This window comes from Lipotes vexillifer, unplaced genomic scaffold, assembly GCF_000442215.2.
Source record: "Lipotes vexillifer unplaced genomic scaffold, Lipotes_vexillifer_v1.1 scaffold810, whole genome shotgun sequence".
Classification (NCBI taxonomy): Eukaryota; Metazoa; Chordata; class Mammalia; order Artiodactyla; family Lipotidae; genus Lipotes; species Lipotes vexillifer.
In genome coordinates, this window is record NW_006797357.1 from 1,097,820 (window position 1) to 1,113,308 (window position 15,489).

General features: G+C 38.6%; 1 protein-coding gene across 1 annotated transcript in view; it reads left to right on the forward strand.

The window, feature by feature from the left end:
* The window catches only part of CDC20B (cell division cycle 20B), a 65,587-nt gene that overhangs the window by 25,505 nt on the left and 24,593 nt on the right, over positions 1-15,489 (forward strand). Inside the window, exons 3-6 of the mRNA XM_007469279.1 lie at positions 208-427; positions 4,604-4,734; positions 7,607-7,700; positions 15,386-15,489. The exon at positions 15,386-15,489 is cut by the window's right edge and continues 22 nt beyond it. Coding sequence (XP_007469341.1) covers positions 208-427; positions 4,604-4,734; positions 7,607-7,700; positions 15,386-15,489 — 549 coding nt within the window. The remainder of the gene's footprint in view (positions 1-207; positions 428-4,603; positions 4,735-7,606; positions 7,701-15,385) is intronic.

A 15,489-nucleotide genomic window follows, 5' to 3' on the forward strand; every position in this document is an offset into this window, starting at 1 on the left:
TATTGAAGTATAGTTGATTTACAGTGTTGTGTTAATTTCTGCTGTACAGCAAATTGATTTATATATATATATATATATATATATATATATGTATACATACATATATAAAATGTACTAGGTGAGTTGTTTATAATTCTCTTTTAAGGAATTTTAACTTTTGCATCATTGAGGCTACTATAAATCATGTATCTTTTTGTTGTTAAATAGGTATTTGATGCAGTTAATCCAACATACTCTAACTTCAAGAGCAACTTTGCGAAGAGGCTATCAGCTGAAGTTCCTGTTGCCAGTAGCCCAATTACCACAAGATGGCGGCAAAGCCAAACCAGGGATGTGGCAGCCCATTCCTTTGGGGAAGAGCATTCAACAGCTGACCTCCCAGAAACTGTGCTGAAGTTAACTCCTGAGAAAGAGACCTTGATTCTAGGTGAGGTAATAAAAATGCCACAGGCCAGTTTTGAAATCTTAAAAAAAGATGTATTCCTGAGAGAATCTTTGTCTTACAGAAATATCTGATGTCACATTTAGTCAACTGCTTTTCTCTTTTTCTCCCTTTGAATAAGAAATTTCCAGGGGCAGGGGGAAGGGGAGGCCTGAAACAAAACCAGAAGAAAGTATGTTGTATTTTAAATGTGTCTCTGAGATTTGCATTGGTAGATTATTGCTTTTGTAAAGATTTTAAGTATGTATAAATATGTGTATATATGTATACACACAAATATGTTTCTCTTATGTTTTGTAAAGTATAGAGTTTTTGATGACTCTGGTAAGATTCCTTGTCTACAACAGTCAGGAAAAGGATGTATTAGTAATGAAATAATTAGGTATGAAATAGGAGAAGAAAAAGATGAAAACAGGAGAGGATGAGTGGAAGAGAAAGAAAAGGAAGGAAGAGGAGAGAGATGGAGAGTAGAGAGGAGACAGAGAGAGAGAGAGAGGAGGAATAAGAAGAAGAAAGAAGAGAAGAGATGAGGGGAGTAGAGGGAAACAAGAAGAGAGGGATGAGGGAAGCAAAGAGAAGGAAAGATGAGAGTGGGACAGTCTAATGCCTGCCTGGCACAGAGATGGGGAATGGGCAGCAAAGCTGTGATCTGGTGGGCAGGGATCCAGGATTAACTTGTCAAAGCTTTGAAACACAAACTCTCCTTCTAAAATATGTCTCATATTAGTACAGCTTAAAAACTTTTTTTCCCAGCTTTATAGAGATTTATTTATTTTGGCTGTGCTGGGTCTTTGTTGTGGCATGGGTTGTGGCATGTGGACTCTTAGTTGTGGCATGCATGCAGGATCTAGTTCCCGGACCAGGGATCAAACCCGGGCCCCCTGCATTGGGAGTGTGGAGTCTTACCCACTGGACCACCAGGGAAGTCCCAGTTGAGAAATAATTGACATATAATACTGTGTGGGTTTAAGGTGTATGACATGATGACACAATGCACTTATGTATTGCAAAATGATTACCACAATAGAGTTAGTTAACATTGCCATCACGTCACATAATTACTGTATTTTGTGGTGAGAACATTTAAGATCTATTCTCTTAACAGTTTTCAAGTGTACAATACAGTATTGTTAACAATAATCATCATGTTATACATTAGATCCCCAGAGTTTATTCATTTTCTAATGGGAAATCTGTGCCCTTTGACTGACACCTCCCCATTTTCCCCATCCCCTAGCCCCTGGCAACCACCATTCTACTCTCTCTTTCTCTGAGTACGGCTTTTTTAGACTCCAGGTATAAGTGAGATCATACAGTATTTGTCTTTCTCTGTCTGACTTATTTCACTTAGCATAATGCCTTCAAGGTCTATCCATGTTGTTGAAAATGGCAGGATTTCCTTCTTTCTCATGGTTGAATAATATTTCATTGTATGTTTATGTACCCCATCTTCTTTGTCCATCTGTTGATGAACACTTAGGTTGTTTCCATATCTTGGCTACTGTGGATATATCTCTTCAAGATCCTATTTTCATTTCCTTTGGATAAATACCCAGAAATGGAATTGCTGGATCATTGCTGATAGTTCTATTTTTACTTTTCTGAGGAACCTCCATACTGTTTTCCATAGTGACTGCATGAATTTACATTCCCACCAATAGGAGCACAACCTTTTTTTTTTTTTTTTTTAACTTCCACAATACATTTGTATGTATACATATATATTTAGATATATTTGTGTATATTTATTCACATTCCCCCTTTTTTTTTTTTTAACATCTTTATTGGGGTATAATTGCTTTACAATGGTGTGTTAGTTTCTGATTTATAACAAAGTGAATCAGTTATACATATACATATGTTCCCATATCTCATACCTCTTGCGTCTCCCTCCCTCCCATCCTCCCTATCCCACCCCTCCAGGCGGTCACAAAGCACCGAGCTGATCTCCTTGAGAGCACAACCTTTTTTATTCCCATCCTTCAGAAGCAAAACTTGACACTTAGTGATTTAATTTCTGTTCTTTTAAAAATCCTAGGCAATGTAATTCATTGTCTTATCAGCATGTTTAAGACAAATGTTAACTTACCGCCACTCTTTTCTCAATGACATTAGACACAGTGAGGCACCGTAGTCCTGCAGATGGAAAGGGAGCTCAAATCATTTTTTTTTTTTTTTTTGGATAGGTAAGAAGTGGATTTATTTAGAGAGAAACACACTCCACAGACAGAGTGTGGGCCATCTCAGAGGTGAGAAAGGCCTCAAATCATTTTTAAACCAATGAAATTTTCCTGTAATAGTAAGTATCAACACAGAAAATAGCTGATTGAAACAGTAGGAGATAAAGGGTTGTAAGAAAGGTCATTCTTATGGCTATCTTCTGAAAGATGTTTTAATTGAAGGGTGATTTTAATGCTAATTGTATCAGAGGAATTTCTGGCTAAAATTAAGGGCTCCCTTTTCCTTCATAGTTCCTTAATTAATTAATTATTTTCAAATAAAGCATTGCATGAGAAATTCAGAATTCTAAGAGTGATTATCAGTCAAAATAATTTTACAAGAAAGTATATTTCATTTTCTATGAAGTTAATACTGCATATTAATCAGAAGCATTGGTTTCTCAGTGTTTTGCTGGTGGGGTTTCTTTCTTTTTGTTCCAGAAGGGTGAACACTGAAGACCCTCCCATCCTAAAAGGGATGTGTGCAGAGAAGTTCATTTGCAGTCATGCTCTGTGGACAAAACCTGAGAGGTCCCGGATTCCTTAGGCTGGTGGACCTGACCTCTTTGTTGATAACTGGGGTGATTGTCAGTACTAGCATCCAACTGTAATGTTTTATTTCTCATTTGAGGTTCAGAAAGACGGCTTCTTCTCTTTACTTGTCTACAAATAGGACAAAACAAGGATGCATAATTTTGTAAGACAAAGAGTAAGATCTAAAACGTTGCAGAAGGGGCTTCCCTGGTGGCACAGTGGTTGAGAATCCGCCTGCCAATGCGGGGGACATGGGTTCAATCCCTGGTCCGGGAAGATCCCACATGCCGCGGGGCAACTAAGCCTGTGCTCCACAACTACTGAGCCCTCAAGCCACAAGTACTGAGCCTGTGTGCTGCAACTACTGAAGGCTGCGCGCCTAGAGCCCGTGCTCCACAACAAGGGAAGCCACTGCAATGAGAAGTCCGTGCACTGCAACGAAGAGTAACCCCCCCTTGCTGCAACTAGAGAAAGCCCACGTGCAGCAACGAAGACCCAGCACAGCCAAAAATAAAAAAATAAATAAAATACATTAAAATAAAAAAGAAATGCCTTTAAAAAACATAAAACTTTGCAGAACATTTCATGTTTTCATCCCTCTTTCCTCCTTGAAATTAGATTTTGGATTCCTCCTTCCTCTTAGACTTTGGATAGCCCAGAAATTGAGGTGTTGGGCTCTAGGAATATTAGTGACAGTTTATCTAGCACACATTTGTCCAAATGAAGAAGGGATTGTCATATTGCAAAAGGCCAAGGTACTTAATCTAGTGGTCCCTCGGTTCCGCTGATGAACAAGTGATATAGCAGATATTTAGCTTTAGAAGATGACTTGTCAAAGTTTTCAGTGCAGTTAAGTATGGTAAAGGGCTTTTTCAGTTGTGAGAAGAGAATAGAAATGGACAATAACAATGCAAATAACATTGACTCTTCCATGACTGTAACTTAGGAAGTATTTTACTAAAGTCATCTCAAACTAGCTTTACATCTTTGTGCAATAGTAAGAGGGAGAGGCAAAGTGATTTGCTTATGATCACGTAGTGAATGTCATTTTAAACTATTGAACTGTTTGTATCACTTCTTCAAATCTGCAAATGTGTCCTTTCCAGCCAGACATAAAGCATTTCTGCTGCTGCTGCTGTTGGGGTCAGGTCTTTAATCTTAGCATTTCCTCCTGGTTTTGGGAGCCACTGAGGCACTTTCCTACCCAGTGTTCACTTATGAACCCAGTGCTCTGCATAGGCCCTGTGCCACCCTCTCCACCCCACCCCACCCAGGATTTTGCAGAGACCAGGGCCTGTATCTTCACATTCTGTTCTATGGTACATGCCAAGGGCTGACCTCCAACCAAAGGTTTAAAAGATTATATTGTTTTAAAAACCAAATTCAAAGCTAAATGTTTTTCTGGCAGGATCCTACAAAGAGCCACTGAAGACCCCCAACGAAGGAAGTTTTGAAACAAATAGCTCTGCTCTCCGTTTTTGCAAGGCACCTCATGCACTGGACGGAGGCAAGAGGAAAACTGTTGCCTCAAAAGGCCAGGTAGGTAGAGAAAACTGAAGATCTCACATCTTGAGAAGCTCAGACAACTGAGTCCCAAATGTGAGGTAAGAGCTGGCTTAGCTGCTATGACAAATCAGTAAGAAAATGATGGGTTCCTAATAGAAAAAAATGAGTCTGTGAAGGACATTAAAAGAGGCATTTCCAAAAAGAAATAGAATACCTGGCAAATACACAAAAAAGTGTTTAATTAGCATCAGTCAAAAAAAGTGAAAATGAGACTAACCATCAAAAAGGTAAAGACTAAAAATAGAATAAAATTATACGTACTATGGTATGTTTCCTTTCAGCCAAAAGTTCTCTTGTACAATCATTTCCTAACTATTTGGAAAGTGTGTGGTAACTTGGTCTGCCCTTTGGGGTATCTCAGGATCAGTTTGACTCTTCGTCTATAAGATGGTCTTTTAAATATTTCCCTTATGTCTTTGTTGTTGTTGTTTTTTAGTTTCTCTACTAAGTTAATTTAATTCTTTTAAGTATCTTATTTATTATGGTTTTAAGATCATAGGAGTCTGCCCTAAATCCTTTGTGCACATTAAATATCAGTAGCATGTTTTTAGGTTTATCAAATCCCATGAAGAGCCTCTGAAGGAATCAATGTTTCATTTAGAAAACTTTGAACTAGGAATGTCATAAATTCTCAATTTGGGCAAAGTTACTCATTGAATGTGTGTTTCCTGTGTTTGGCATATATATCTTGCTGGAGGAACAATAAAATATTGTGAATATAAAATTTAATTATTTGAACTCATATGCAGTTGGAAACAAATGTTATTAGAGCAGGTCTTTTGCTGGGTGCTTATTGTTGGGTAAGGGTTTGGGGTGGGTGGATGGCCAAGGGGTTCTATTGAGGTAACTATGGGTGCTGTTGAGCTCATGCCCAGGCCCGGCTATTAACACACCTGTCCTTTCCACCCTCTAGTGCTGTTTGGAGTTTTTACTGCCCTGGCCATCACGACTTCCCTTTTCCTTCCCCTTGTGCTGTCTGGTAACTCGTGGCAGCAAAGTTGGTGGCTCTGTCTGTGGGGTCACAATGGTGTTGGCAAGTTACTATTGTTATAGCAATTGTTATCTAGCCAGAACATCATCCCAGCATCACTGAAGAACCTGGGCAGGGAATAATGGAAGTCTTTTTACTACTTTATGTAGAGCATTTGTTGTCATGACTAATTGGAAGTCAAACATCAGCAAGAATGGTGCAGATATAAAGTGAGGTCTTTTACCTCGACAGTAAACGTGTGTCTTCATGTGGTCCTCAGAGATCATCTGCGGGGGTGTTTCCGCAATGAGACCTGCATAACTCTAGAGACTTCAGAATTCTCGTATCCAGTCGGCTCTATGACAAGTTGCTCATTAAAGTATTGGGTTGGCCAAAAAGTTCGTTTGGGTTTTTCCATAAGATCTTACAGGAAAATCCGGATGAACTTCTTGGCCAACCCAATAATAAGTGGATCTCACCAAGGAAGAGTATCCCCGGGTATATTGAGCAGAAGCACACTGTCTGGGCAATGCCCTGGTCAGCTTTGAGGTAACTATGGGATTCTGAAGAAGTGAATTTGTGAAGAGTTACATTGAGCTACTGGCCAGCAGGTCATTATAGGAATGTTATTTTATACCACTGCTTCTCAAATGGGGGCTACTTTGCTCCCCAGGGGACATCTGACAAAGTCTGAAGACACTTTTTTTTTTTTTTTTTCCGTACCCCGGCCTCTCACTGTTGTGGCCTCTCCCCTTGCGGAGCACAGGCTCTGGACACTCAGGCTCAATGGCCATGGCTCATGGGCCCAGCCGCTCCGCGGCATGTGGGATCTCCCCAGACAGGGGTACGAACCTGTGTCCCCTGCATTGGCAGGCGGACTCTCAGCCACTGCGCCACCAGGGAAGCCCCATCTGTTTTTGATTGAAGTTGGAAGTAAGAACATCAGGAGTGCTCTTTATATACTGGCCCAGAGAGATAGCAATCAGATTTTTGTGCTCATGGAAATTTAGGCAATTTACTTAAGCTGTCTCTGACTTGATATTCCCAGTTCTCATGGGTAAAGGTGTTAGTGGAAAAGGACCTTTAAGATAATAAGTTTAATCCCAACATATTACAGATGAGGAAAATTGAGGTCCAGAGAAAATCTCAGGAACAGACTGAGAGACCGTCTCTGGGTTGAATGCTGAGAGGCACCCCCTGAAATAAATCTTTCTTGGGGAAAGCATTCTTACTAATACTCAACTTTATTGTTTTTTTTTGTTTGTTTGTTTGTTTTCTTTTGCGGTACGCGGGCCTCTCACTGTTGTGGTCTCTCCCGTTGCGGAGCACAGGCTCCGGACGCGCAGGCTCAGCGGCCATTGCTCACGGGCCCAGCTGCTCCGCGGCATGTGGGATATTCCCCCACCGAGGCATGAACCCGTGTCTCCTGCATGGGCAGGCGGACTCTTAACCACTGCACCACCAGGGAAGCCCTCAGCCTTATTGTTTTGAGGAGATCTTTTAATTTCGGAGAGTACTAGAAATACGACATTTCAGTTCTTGCAGGCTTTGATGATGTCACTGGCATATGGTTGGCTTGTGGGCTAAAAGGATTTTTAGGCCAGAAGAATAAAAGAGGATTTTATTGTAGCTGAGTGATACCCTCCCTCTGGAGTTGTTGGGGAGATAAGAAATAATATAGAAGTAAAACGTTCAGCACTGTGTTTATTACACAGTGGTTAGCTAATAAATAATGGCAATTATTCTAGTTTTGGTTTCGGTAATGTGTAGCCTTTGAACTTTGTAGTGAATTCGCAGTTTTAATTCTATACCATGCAACACATCTGAGATGTACACATGTTGCTGAATAAGTAATCTCTTTGTGTCTGTTTTCAGAAATGCTTAAACCAGCTATTATCGACCCAGAAAGTGGCTCAGCAGGTTAATGGGAAAATGCAGCTCTGTGAGCAATCCCAATGCATTTGGAAAGGTATGGGCCAAAGATTTTGTTTGTCCTTCTTTCCTACCCTCCTCTCTCCCTGCCTCCTTCATTTCTTCCTTATCTTAAAATATTTTATTTTTATATTTATTAGAACAAACTCAGTATAATTGTAAAATGTAGATAATTCTCGTGATCCTCTGTCTTAACCATCCCTACCAACACTTCCCATTTCCCAGAGGCAACCACCATTAGCTCTTCCAGCTATGCCCCCTGCTATTTACATCTATGTTCTAAATAATGTTTGTAAACTATTTTTTTTTACAATTTTAGACTTTATCACAACTTTCTAGCATAGTAAGAACTTAGCTAGCCTCCTGTTTCATTCACCTCCCTCAGTCTATTTATATTACACTTTTAAAGAGTAAAATTAGTATTTAACATTTACATCGTTACTATAAAACTATTAATTCCCCCACCGAGGCATGAACCCGTGTCTCCTGCATGGGCAGGCGGACTCTTAACCACTGCACCACCAGGGAAGCCCTCAGCCTTATTGTTTTGAGGAGATCTTTTAATTTCGGAGAGTACTAGAAATACGACATTTCAGTTCTTGCAGGCTTTGATGATGTCACTGGCATATGGTTGGCTTGTGGGCTAAAAGGATTTTTAGGCCAGAAGAATAAAAGAGGATTTTATTGTAGCTGAGTGATACCCTCCCTCTGGAGTTGTTGGGGAGATAAGAAATAATATAGAAGTAAAACGTTCAGCACTGTGTTTATTACACAGTGGTTAGCTAATAAATAATGGCAATTATTCTAGTTTTGGTTTCGGTAATGTGTAGCCTTTGAACTTTGTAGTGAATTCGCAGTTTTAATTCTATACCATGCAACACATCTGAGATGTACACATGTTGCTGAATAAGTAATCTCTTTGTGTCTGTTTTCAGAAATGCTTAAACCAGCTATTATCGACCCAGAAAGTGGCTCAGCAGGTTAATGGGAAAATGCAGCTCTGTGAGCAATCCCAATGCATTTGGAAAGGTATGGGCCAAAGATTTTGTTTGTCCTTCTTTCCTACCCTCCTCTCTCCCTGCCTCCTTCATTTCTTCCTTATCTTAAAATATTTTATTTTTATATTTATTAGAACAAACTCAGTATAATTGTAAAATGTAGATAATTCTCGTGATCCTCTGTCTTAACCATCCCTACCAACACTTCCCATTTCCCAGAGGCAACCACCATTAGCTCTTCCAGCTATGCCCCCTGCTATTTACATCTATGTTCTAAATAATGTTTGTAAACTATTTTTTTTTACAATTTTAGACTTTATCACAACTTTCTAGCATAGTAAGAACTTAGCTAGCCTCCTGTTTCATTCACCTCCCTCAGTCTATTTATATTACACTTTTAAAGAGTAAAATTAGTATTTAACATTTACATCGTTACTATAAAACTATTATTTCCTGTCAAGCCAAATAGTGTACTATAACTATGCCTCTTTTCTAGTATAACCTTTTTTTCCTAGACTTAAAAAGTTGCTTTATATTTTCATTTATTAGATACCTGTGAAATTATGACTGTTTTCCCTAAATGCTCCCATGTTTTGTTCCACAGCCAGCAATAACATTTTCCACGTACCTACCCACATCAGTTCTTGTTTTCCATGGTGGCCTCCTACCCAGAGCCTGCTGACCACGCTGCTCTCTTGGCCAGTCCCACAGTTGTGATTCTGGGACTTCTCTTCTCTGATGTTAGATCTGCTATTTCTGGGCAGCCATGTTGTGCTCTTTCTGGGTTTGCTGGTCTGAAACATAGTTGTGTCTGGGACTTCTCTTCTCTGATGTTAGATCTGCTATTTCTGGGCAGCCATGTTGTGCTCTTTCTGGGTTTGCTGGTCTGAAAGTGTGCTTACTCTACTTTTACACTTGATTCATAGTTTGGCTGGCTACAGATTCTAGTTTCACTCAGAATTTTATGAAAAGAGGTATTGCTTTATTGTTTTCTGGCGTCCACTGTTGCTGCTGAGAAGTTATATGATGTTGTGACTTCCTGTCCTTTGTATGCCACCTGCTTTTTCTCTCTGAATGCACATAGAAAAATATCTTATCATTAGTGTTTTAAAATTTCATGATGATAAAGCTTCGTGCAGAATAAAAAAAAAACAACCTCATTTTAACAGACAAGCACACTGGTAGATCTTTTCAGTCTTGGAGACCTATGTCTTTTAATTCTTGGAAAGTTTCTTGAAATATTCTTTAGTAATTTCTTCACCTTTGTTTCTTTTTCCTTTCTTTCTGAAATGTTGACCATAACTGTTGGTCCTTCTGGATTAATTCTCTTATTTTTTTTCTATTTTATTTTTCATCTCACATTTTCTTCTACTTTGTTGGTGGTTACCTCATTCTGTCCACCAGCCTTGCGATTAAATTTTTTATTTTGGCTATCCTAGTTTTAATTTTAAAGTTTCTTAGACACTGTCAGGCCTCTCTTTCTCTCTCTTTCGCTCTCTCTCCCTCCCCTATACCCCTTCCTCCCTCCCTCCCTTTCTTCCTTCCTTCCTTCCTTCCTTTTTTCTCTCTTTCTCTCTTTCCAGCGTCCTGTTCATGCTTCATGTATATACTATTTTCTCTTATTTCTCTGAAAAAAGTTCACATACAGTTTTGGAAGAATTGCTCTTCTTCCTGAATTGTCTTTCTTTGCTTAGCTCCTCCCACAGTAGTTTTGGTTTCCCTCTTTCAGAGTGAAGAAAGCTTCAGTGAAGCTTCCTGAAATGTGTGGTGTTCTGGAAATAAAGAGCTGTGACCTACCAAATTCACTATGACAATTTTCACTCTATCTGTTTTTGCTGGTGCTCTTGAGTTAAGAGGTTGTCACTTTTTTTGGTTTATTCAGGGAGTAAACATCTGGTTTCTTTTGACATGTGCACATGTGTGTATGTACAGGGTGTTTGTGCGTGTGTGTGTGTGAACTTGACAGTCTTATAACCAAACTCGTCTCATTCTAAACCTTCCCTGTGCCTCTGAGCCCTGACACCTTGTGGGGTTTCTGCAAGACAAATCAGCTTGCTTCTCTTCACCATGCCCCCTCTATAGGAACTTGAGGGTCATTTCTTATGTTCCTCCTGGTCAGTTATCAAACCTTTATCAATTTTGCAGAAAATTACTGTAATGTCTTCTTACTGCTATTTCACTCCCATACTCTTTGTTCTTATATCTTCACATCTTAAAAAAGTCATGTGCTGTCATTCTAGTGAGGTTGAAAATAGGAGGCAGAGGAAATAAACTTATGTGGCCATCCTTCTGATTTGACTTGCAAGTCTGTTGCTCTGCTTTAGATCGATGACTCTGGTGGCAGCACTGAGGAAGATTTGAAGGGGCGGGCTGTTGGAAGCAGAGTCTAATTGAAAGGAATGTTCTGTGAAGGGCTCTGTTCTTAATTTTTTTAAGGGGATTTAAAGTGTGAAACAGATTCCACATAAGCCAGGTAACTACTCTTAGGCAAGTGGATCACTGGGACAAATTTTATCCAGGGGCTGTGCATATAAAGTATTTCTTCATGCCTCAGCCATATTTGCTAAGACTCTGAAACCTCACAGTAGGCACCTCCTGTGACTTGTAAGTATACCTATCGGGGCCAAAGCTGGTAGAAATCTTTCGGTGGTGATGTCATGTGTGCATCAGGGCGACTCTGCAGCCATGCAGTGGGGAGATATTGCTACTGTGGCAGTTTCTAGAAGGTCCTCCTTCCATGCTGCATTTAGTGCTCCCAAAGTCAAATTTACCCTGCATCCCACGTGTTCTCCTTCCTACTTCCTCTTTCCATCTTGGAAGTCTTTGTGTCATTCATGAGATTGTTATCATGGTTGGAAAATAATTGATTAGGAGCCTAGCTCTGTGAGAGAAACTTAAAAGAACTAGTGGTTCAACTCATAAATGCCAAGGAAACTTGCCTGTTAAATTTCCCTCTGGAAATTTGTGCATGTGTATTTTTCATGCCTCTGTTTCCCAGCAGTATAAAAGGGACAAAAGCAGAGTTAGATGCATAAAAATAGGCACAAAAAGTTTAAGGCCTGCTGGATATTCTTTTGGGAGGTTTGGGAATGTACAGTTGGATGAATGAGTGAAACTTATCCTTTACTTCTTTATTCTTAGAGTTATAATTTCTTAAAGGCAAAATAAAATATCTGGGGACACGTCTTACCTTAGCTCTCCCATTTCTTCTGATCTGATCAGCAACAAGTTCGTGTTTCTGTAACATGCTGAAGATTTGATGTGGAATAGAAATTGTATATTCTACAAAGGCAGAAAGAATGTACCTGTATTATTTTGTTATCCTAGGAGATATATCTATCTCTATGTATCTATGTATTTATCTATCTGTCTACAATCTATCCATCCATCCATCCTATTTTTTAGAGAAGTTTTGAGTTCACAGCAAAATTGAACAGAAAATACAGAGAGTGCTCCTATAACCCTGCCCCAACACATGCACAACTTCCCCCACTACCAACATCCCACACTAGAATAGTACATTTGTTATCATCCATGAACGTACATTGACACACTGTTATCACCCAAAGTCCATAGTTTACATTAGGGTTCACTCTTGGTGTTGGGTATTCTATGGATTTTGAAAAATGTGTAATGACACATAGCCACTGTTATAACAGCACGTAGAGTAGTTTCACTGTTCTAAAATTCCTTTGTACTTCCCGTATTCATGTCTCCCTCCTCCTCTAACCCTGGCAAACTTTTCGCTGTATCAATAGTTTTGCCTTTCCTAGAATGTCATTTAGTTGGAATCATACAGTGTGTAGCCTTTTCAGATTGGCTTCTTTCATTTAGTAATATGCGTTTAAGTGTCCTCCATGTCTTCTCATGGCTTCATAGCTCATTTCTTTTTAGCGCTAAATGATTTTCTATTGTCTGGATGTACCACAGTTTATTTATCCATTCACCTATTCAAAGATATCTTGGTTGCTTCCAAGTTTTGGCAATTACAAATAAAGCTGCTATAAACATCTGTGTGAAGGTTTCTCTGTGGACATAAGCTTTCTACTCACTTGGGTAAATACCAAGGAGTGCGTTTTCTGGATTGTATGATAAGAGCGTATTTAGTTTCATATGAAACCTCCAAACTGTCTTCCAAAGTGGCTGTACCATTTTGCATTCCCACCAGCAATGAATGAAAGCTCCTGTTGTTCCACATCCTTGCCAGAATTTGGTGTTTGTCAGTGTTTTGGATTTTGGCCATTCTAACAGATGTGCAGTGGTGTCTCATTATTGTTTTAACTTGCAATTCTCTAATGAAATATGATGTTGAACACATTTTCTTATGCTTATTTGCCATCTTCTTTGGTGAGGTGTCCAGATCTTTTTCCCATTTTTAAATTGAGTTTTTTGTTTTCTTATTGTTGAGGTTTAAGAGTTTCTTTGTATGTTTTGGATAACAGTCCTTTATCACATATGTCTTTTGCAAATATTTTTTCTCAGTCTGTGGTTTATCTTCTCATTCTTTAGATATGTCTTTTGCAGAGCAGAAGTTTCTAATTTTAATGAAGTCCAGCATATCAGTGATTTCTTTCATGGATCATGCTTTTGGTGTTGTATTTAAAAAGTCACTGCCAGGGAATTCCCTGGCGGTCCAGTGAATTAGGACTTGGTGCTTTCACTGCCATGGGCCCAGGTTCAATCCCTGGTCGGGGAACTAAGATTCTGTGAGCTGTGTGGTGTGGCCAAAAAAAAAAAAAAAAAAAAAAAGTCACTGCCCAAACCAAGGACATCTAGATTTTCTCCTGTGTTATTTTCTAGGAGTCTTATAGCTTTGTGTTTTACTTTTAGGTCCACGATCCATTGTGAGTTAATTTTTGAGAAGGGTATAAGGTCTGTGTTTAGATACATTTTTTAAAATTGAAGTATAGTTGATTTACAACATTGTGTTAGTTTCAGGTGTACAGCAAAGTGATTTGATTATTTTTTCTTTCCAGATTGCGTGTGGATGTCCAGTTGTCCCAACACCATTTGTTGAGAAAACTAACTTTTCTCCATTATATTGCCTCTGCTCCTTTGTCAAAGATCCATTGACTGTATTTGTGGGGCTTAATTTCTGGGCTCTCTATTCTGTTCCATTGATCTATTTGTCTGTTCTTTTGCCAATACTACACTGTCTTGATTACTGTAGCTTTTTAGTGAGTCTTAAAGTCAGATAGTGTAGGTCCTTCAGCTTGGTTCTTCTCCTTCAATATTGTGTTGACTTTTCTCCAGCTTTAAAATCAGCTTGTCAGTGTCCACAAAATAACTTGTTGGGATTTTAACTGGTATAGCACTGAATCTATAAATCAAGGTGGAAAGAGCTAACATGTTAATAATACCGAGTCTTTTTATCCATGTACATGGAATATGTCTTCGTTTATTTAGCTTTTCTTCGATTAGAGTTTTGTAGTTTTCCTCATATAGATCTTGTACATATTTTGTTAGATTTATACCTAAGTTTTTCATTTTTGAGGTACTTATATAAATGGTATTGTGCTTTTAATTTTAAATTCCAATTGCTGATTGCTGGTATATAAGAAAGCAGTTGACTTTTGTATATTAATCTTATATCTTTCTATAATCACTCATTAGTTCCAGGAGTTTTTTGTTGATTCTTTGGGTATTGCTTTTTTTCTTTTTTTAATATAGAACATTATGTTAGCTTCAGGTGTGCAATGTAATGATATATTTGTATATATTGCAAAATGATCACCACAATAAGTTCAGTTTACAACTGTCGTCAGATATAGTTACAGAATTGTTTTCTTGTGTTGAGAACTTTTAAGATCTACTTTTTAAGCAACTTTCAAAGATGCCATACATGCTGTACATTAAATTCTCACGACTTATTTATTTTGTAACTGGAAGTTTGTACTTGATTTTTTTTTGAACCTTTATCAGCAGTGCTTGAGTATGTATTTCTAGTAACCTTGTAGTTCTACCCACAACTGCAGGTTTTCATAGTTAACGTTGCAACTATGAGTAACAATCTGGCTTCTTGGTATAGCATTGTGAAGCTCTCATTCTTTTATTAGAAACCATGTGGTCGTAGGACCACAAGTTACCTGGGTGGGGCTCATTTCCTGTTGATCACGTCATTCTCAGTTTGATTACAAACCAAGTGGTTGGAAAGATGAAAAGACAGTGGCTTGTGGTTTAGACTTAGTGGGGTCGTTTGATGAGAAGTAAAACTGAGCACAAGATAGAACCTTGAATTCAGATAGTCATGGGTAACACTAGCCAAAGGTAACTCTGTGTGCTCTGGTACAGAAACAGTGAGAGAAAGAGCCAAAATCAATGACTCAACAGTCTTATTGACACAGACTCAGAGTAGGGCTTAGGTCTATTAGATAATTATTGATGTTATAGATACATGGATATGTGAACATTACTTTGGTTTTAAAATCTCAAGTGACAGAATATTCAAAGCATGATGTAGTGTCTCTGTGTGCTCCCCACAAAATCTGTCATTACATTTAGGGCTGGTATTCATGTGCTTTTTATTAGAAAATGTCATTGAATATTTTTTAAAAAATTGTTTAAATTAATACTGAAGTCTTTTTCTTCCTTTCCTCCCCCTGCAACTTATAATTCAATTTTATCATGATGACCACTTTGTTTTTCACCCACTTATCTCTTAATACTTGCAAGGATAAAGATTTTGTTTTCAGGATTGTAGTGTAGAACTGTTCATTTCTTGTAGGCTGCAGTGATGGAATCAGAGATGAATACTTCCACATTCAAAGGTTCAGTGATATAAACTATTCCATACTCCAACCAGAGGTGAAGATTCATCTTACCGCTCTT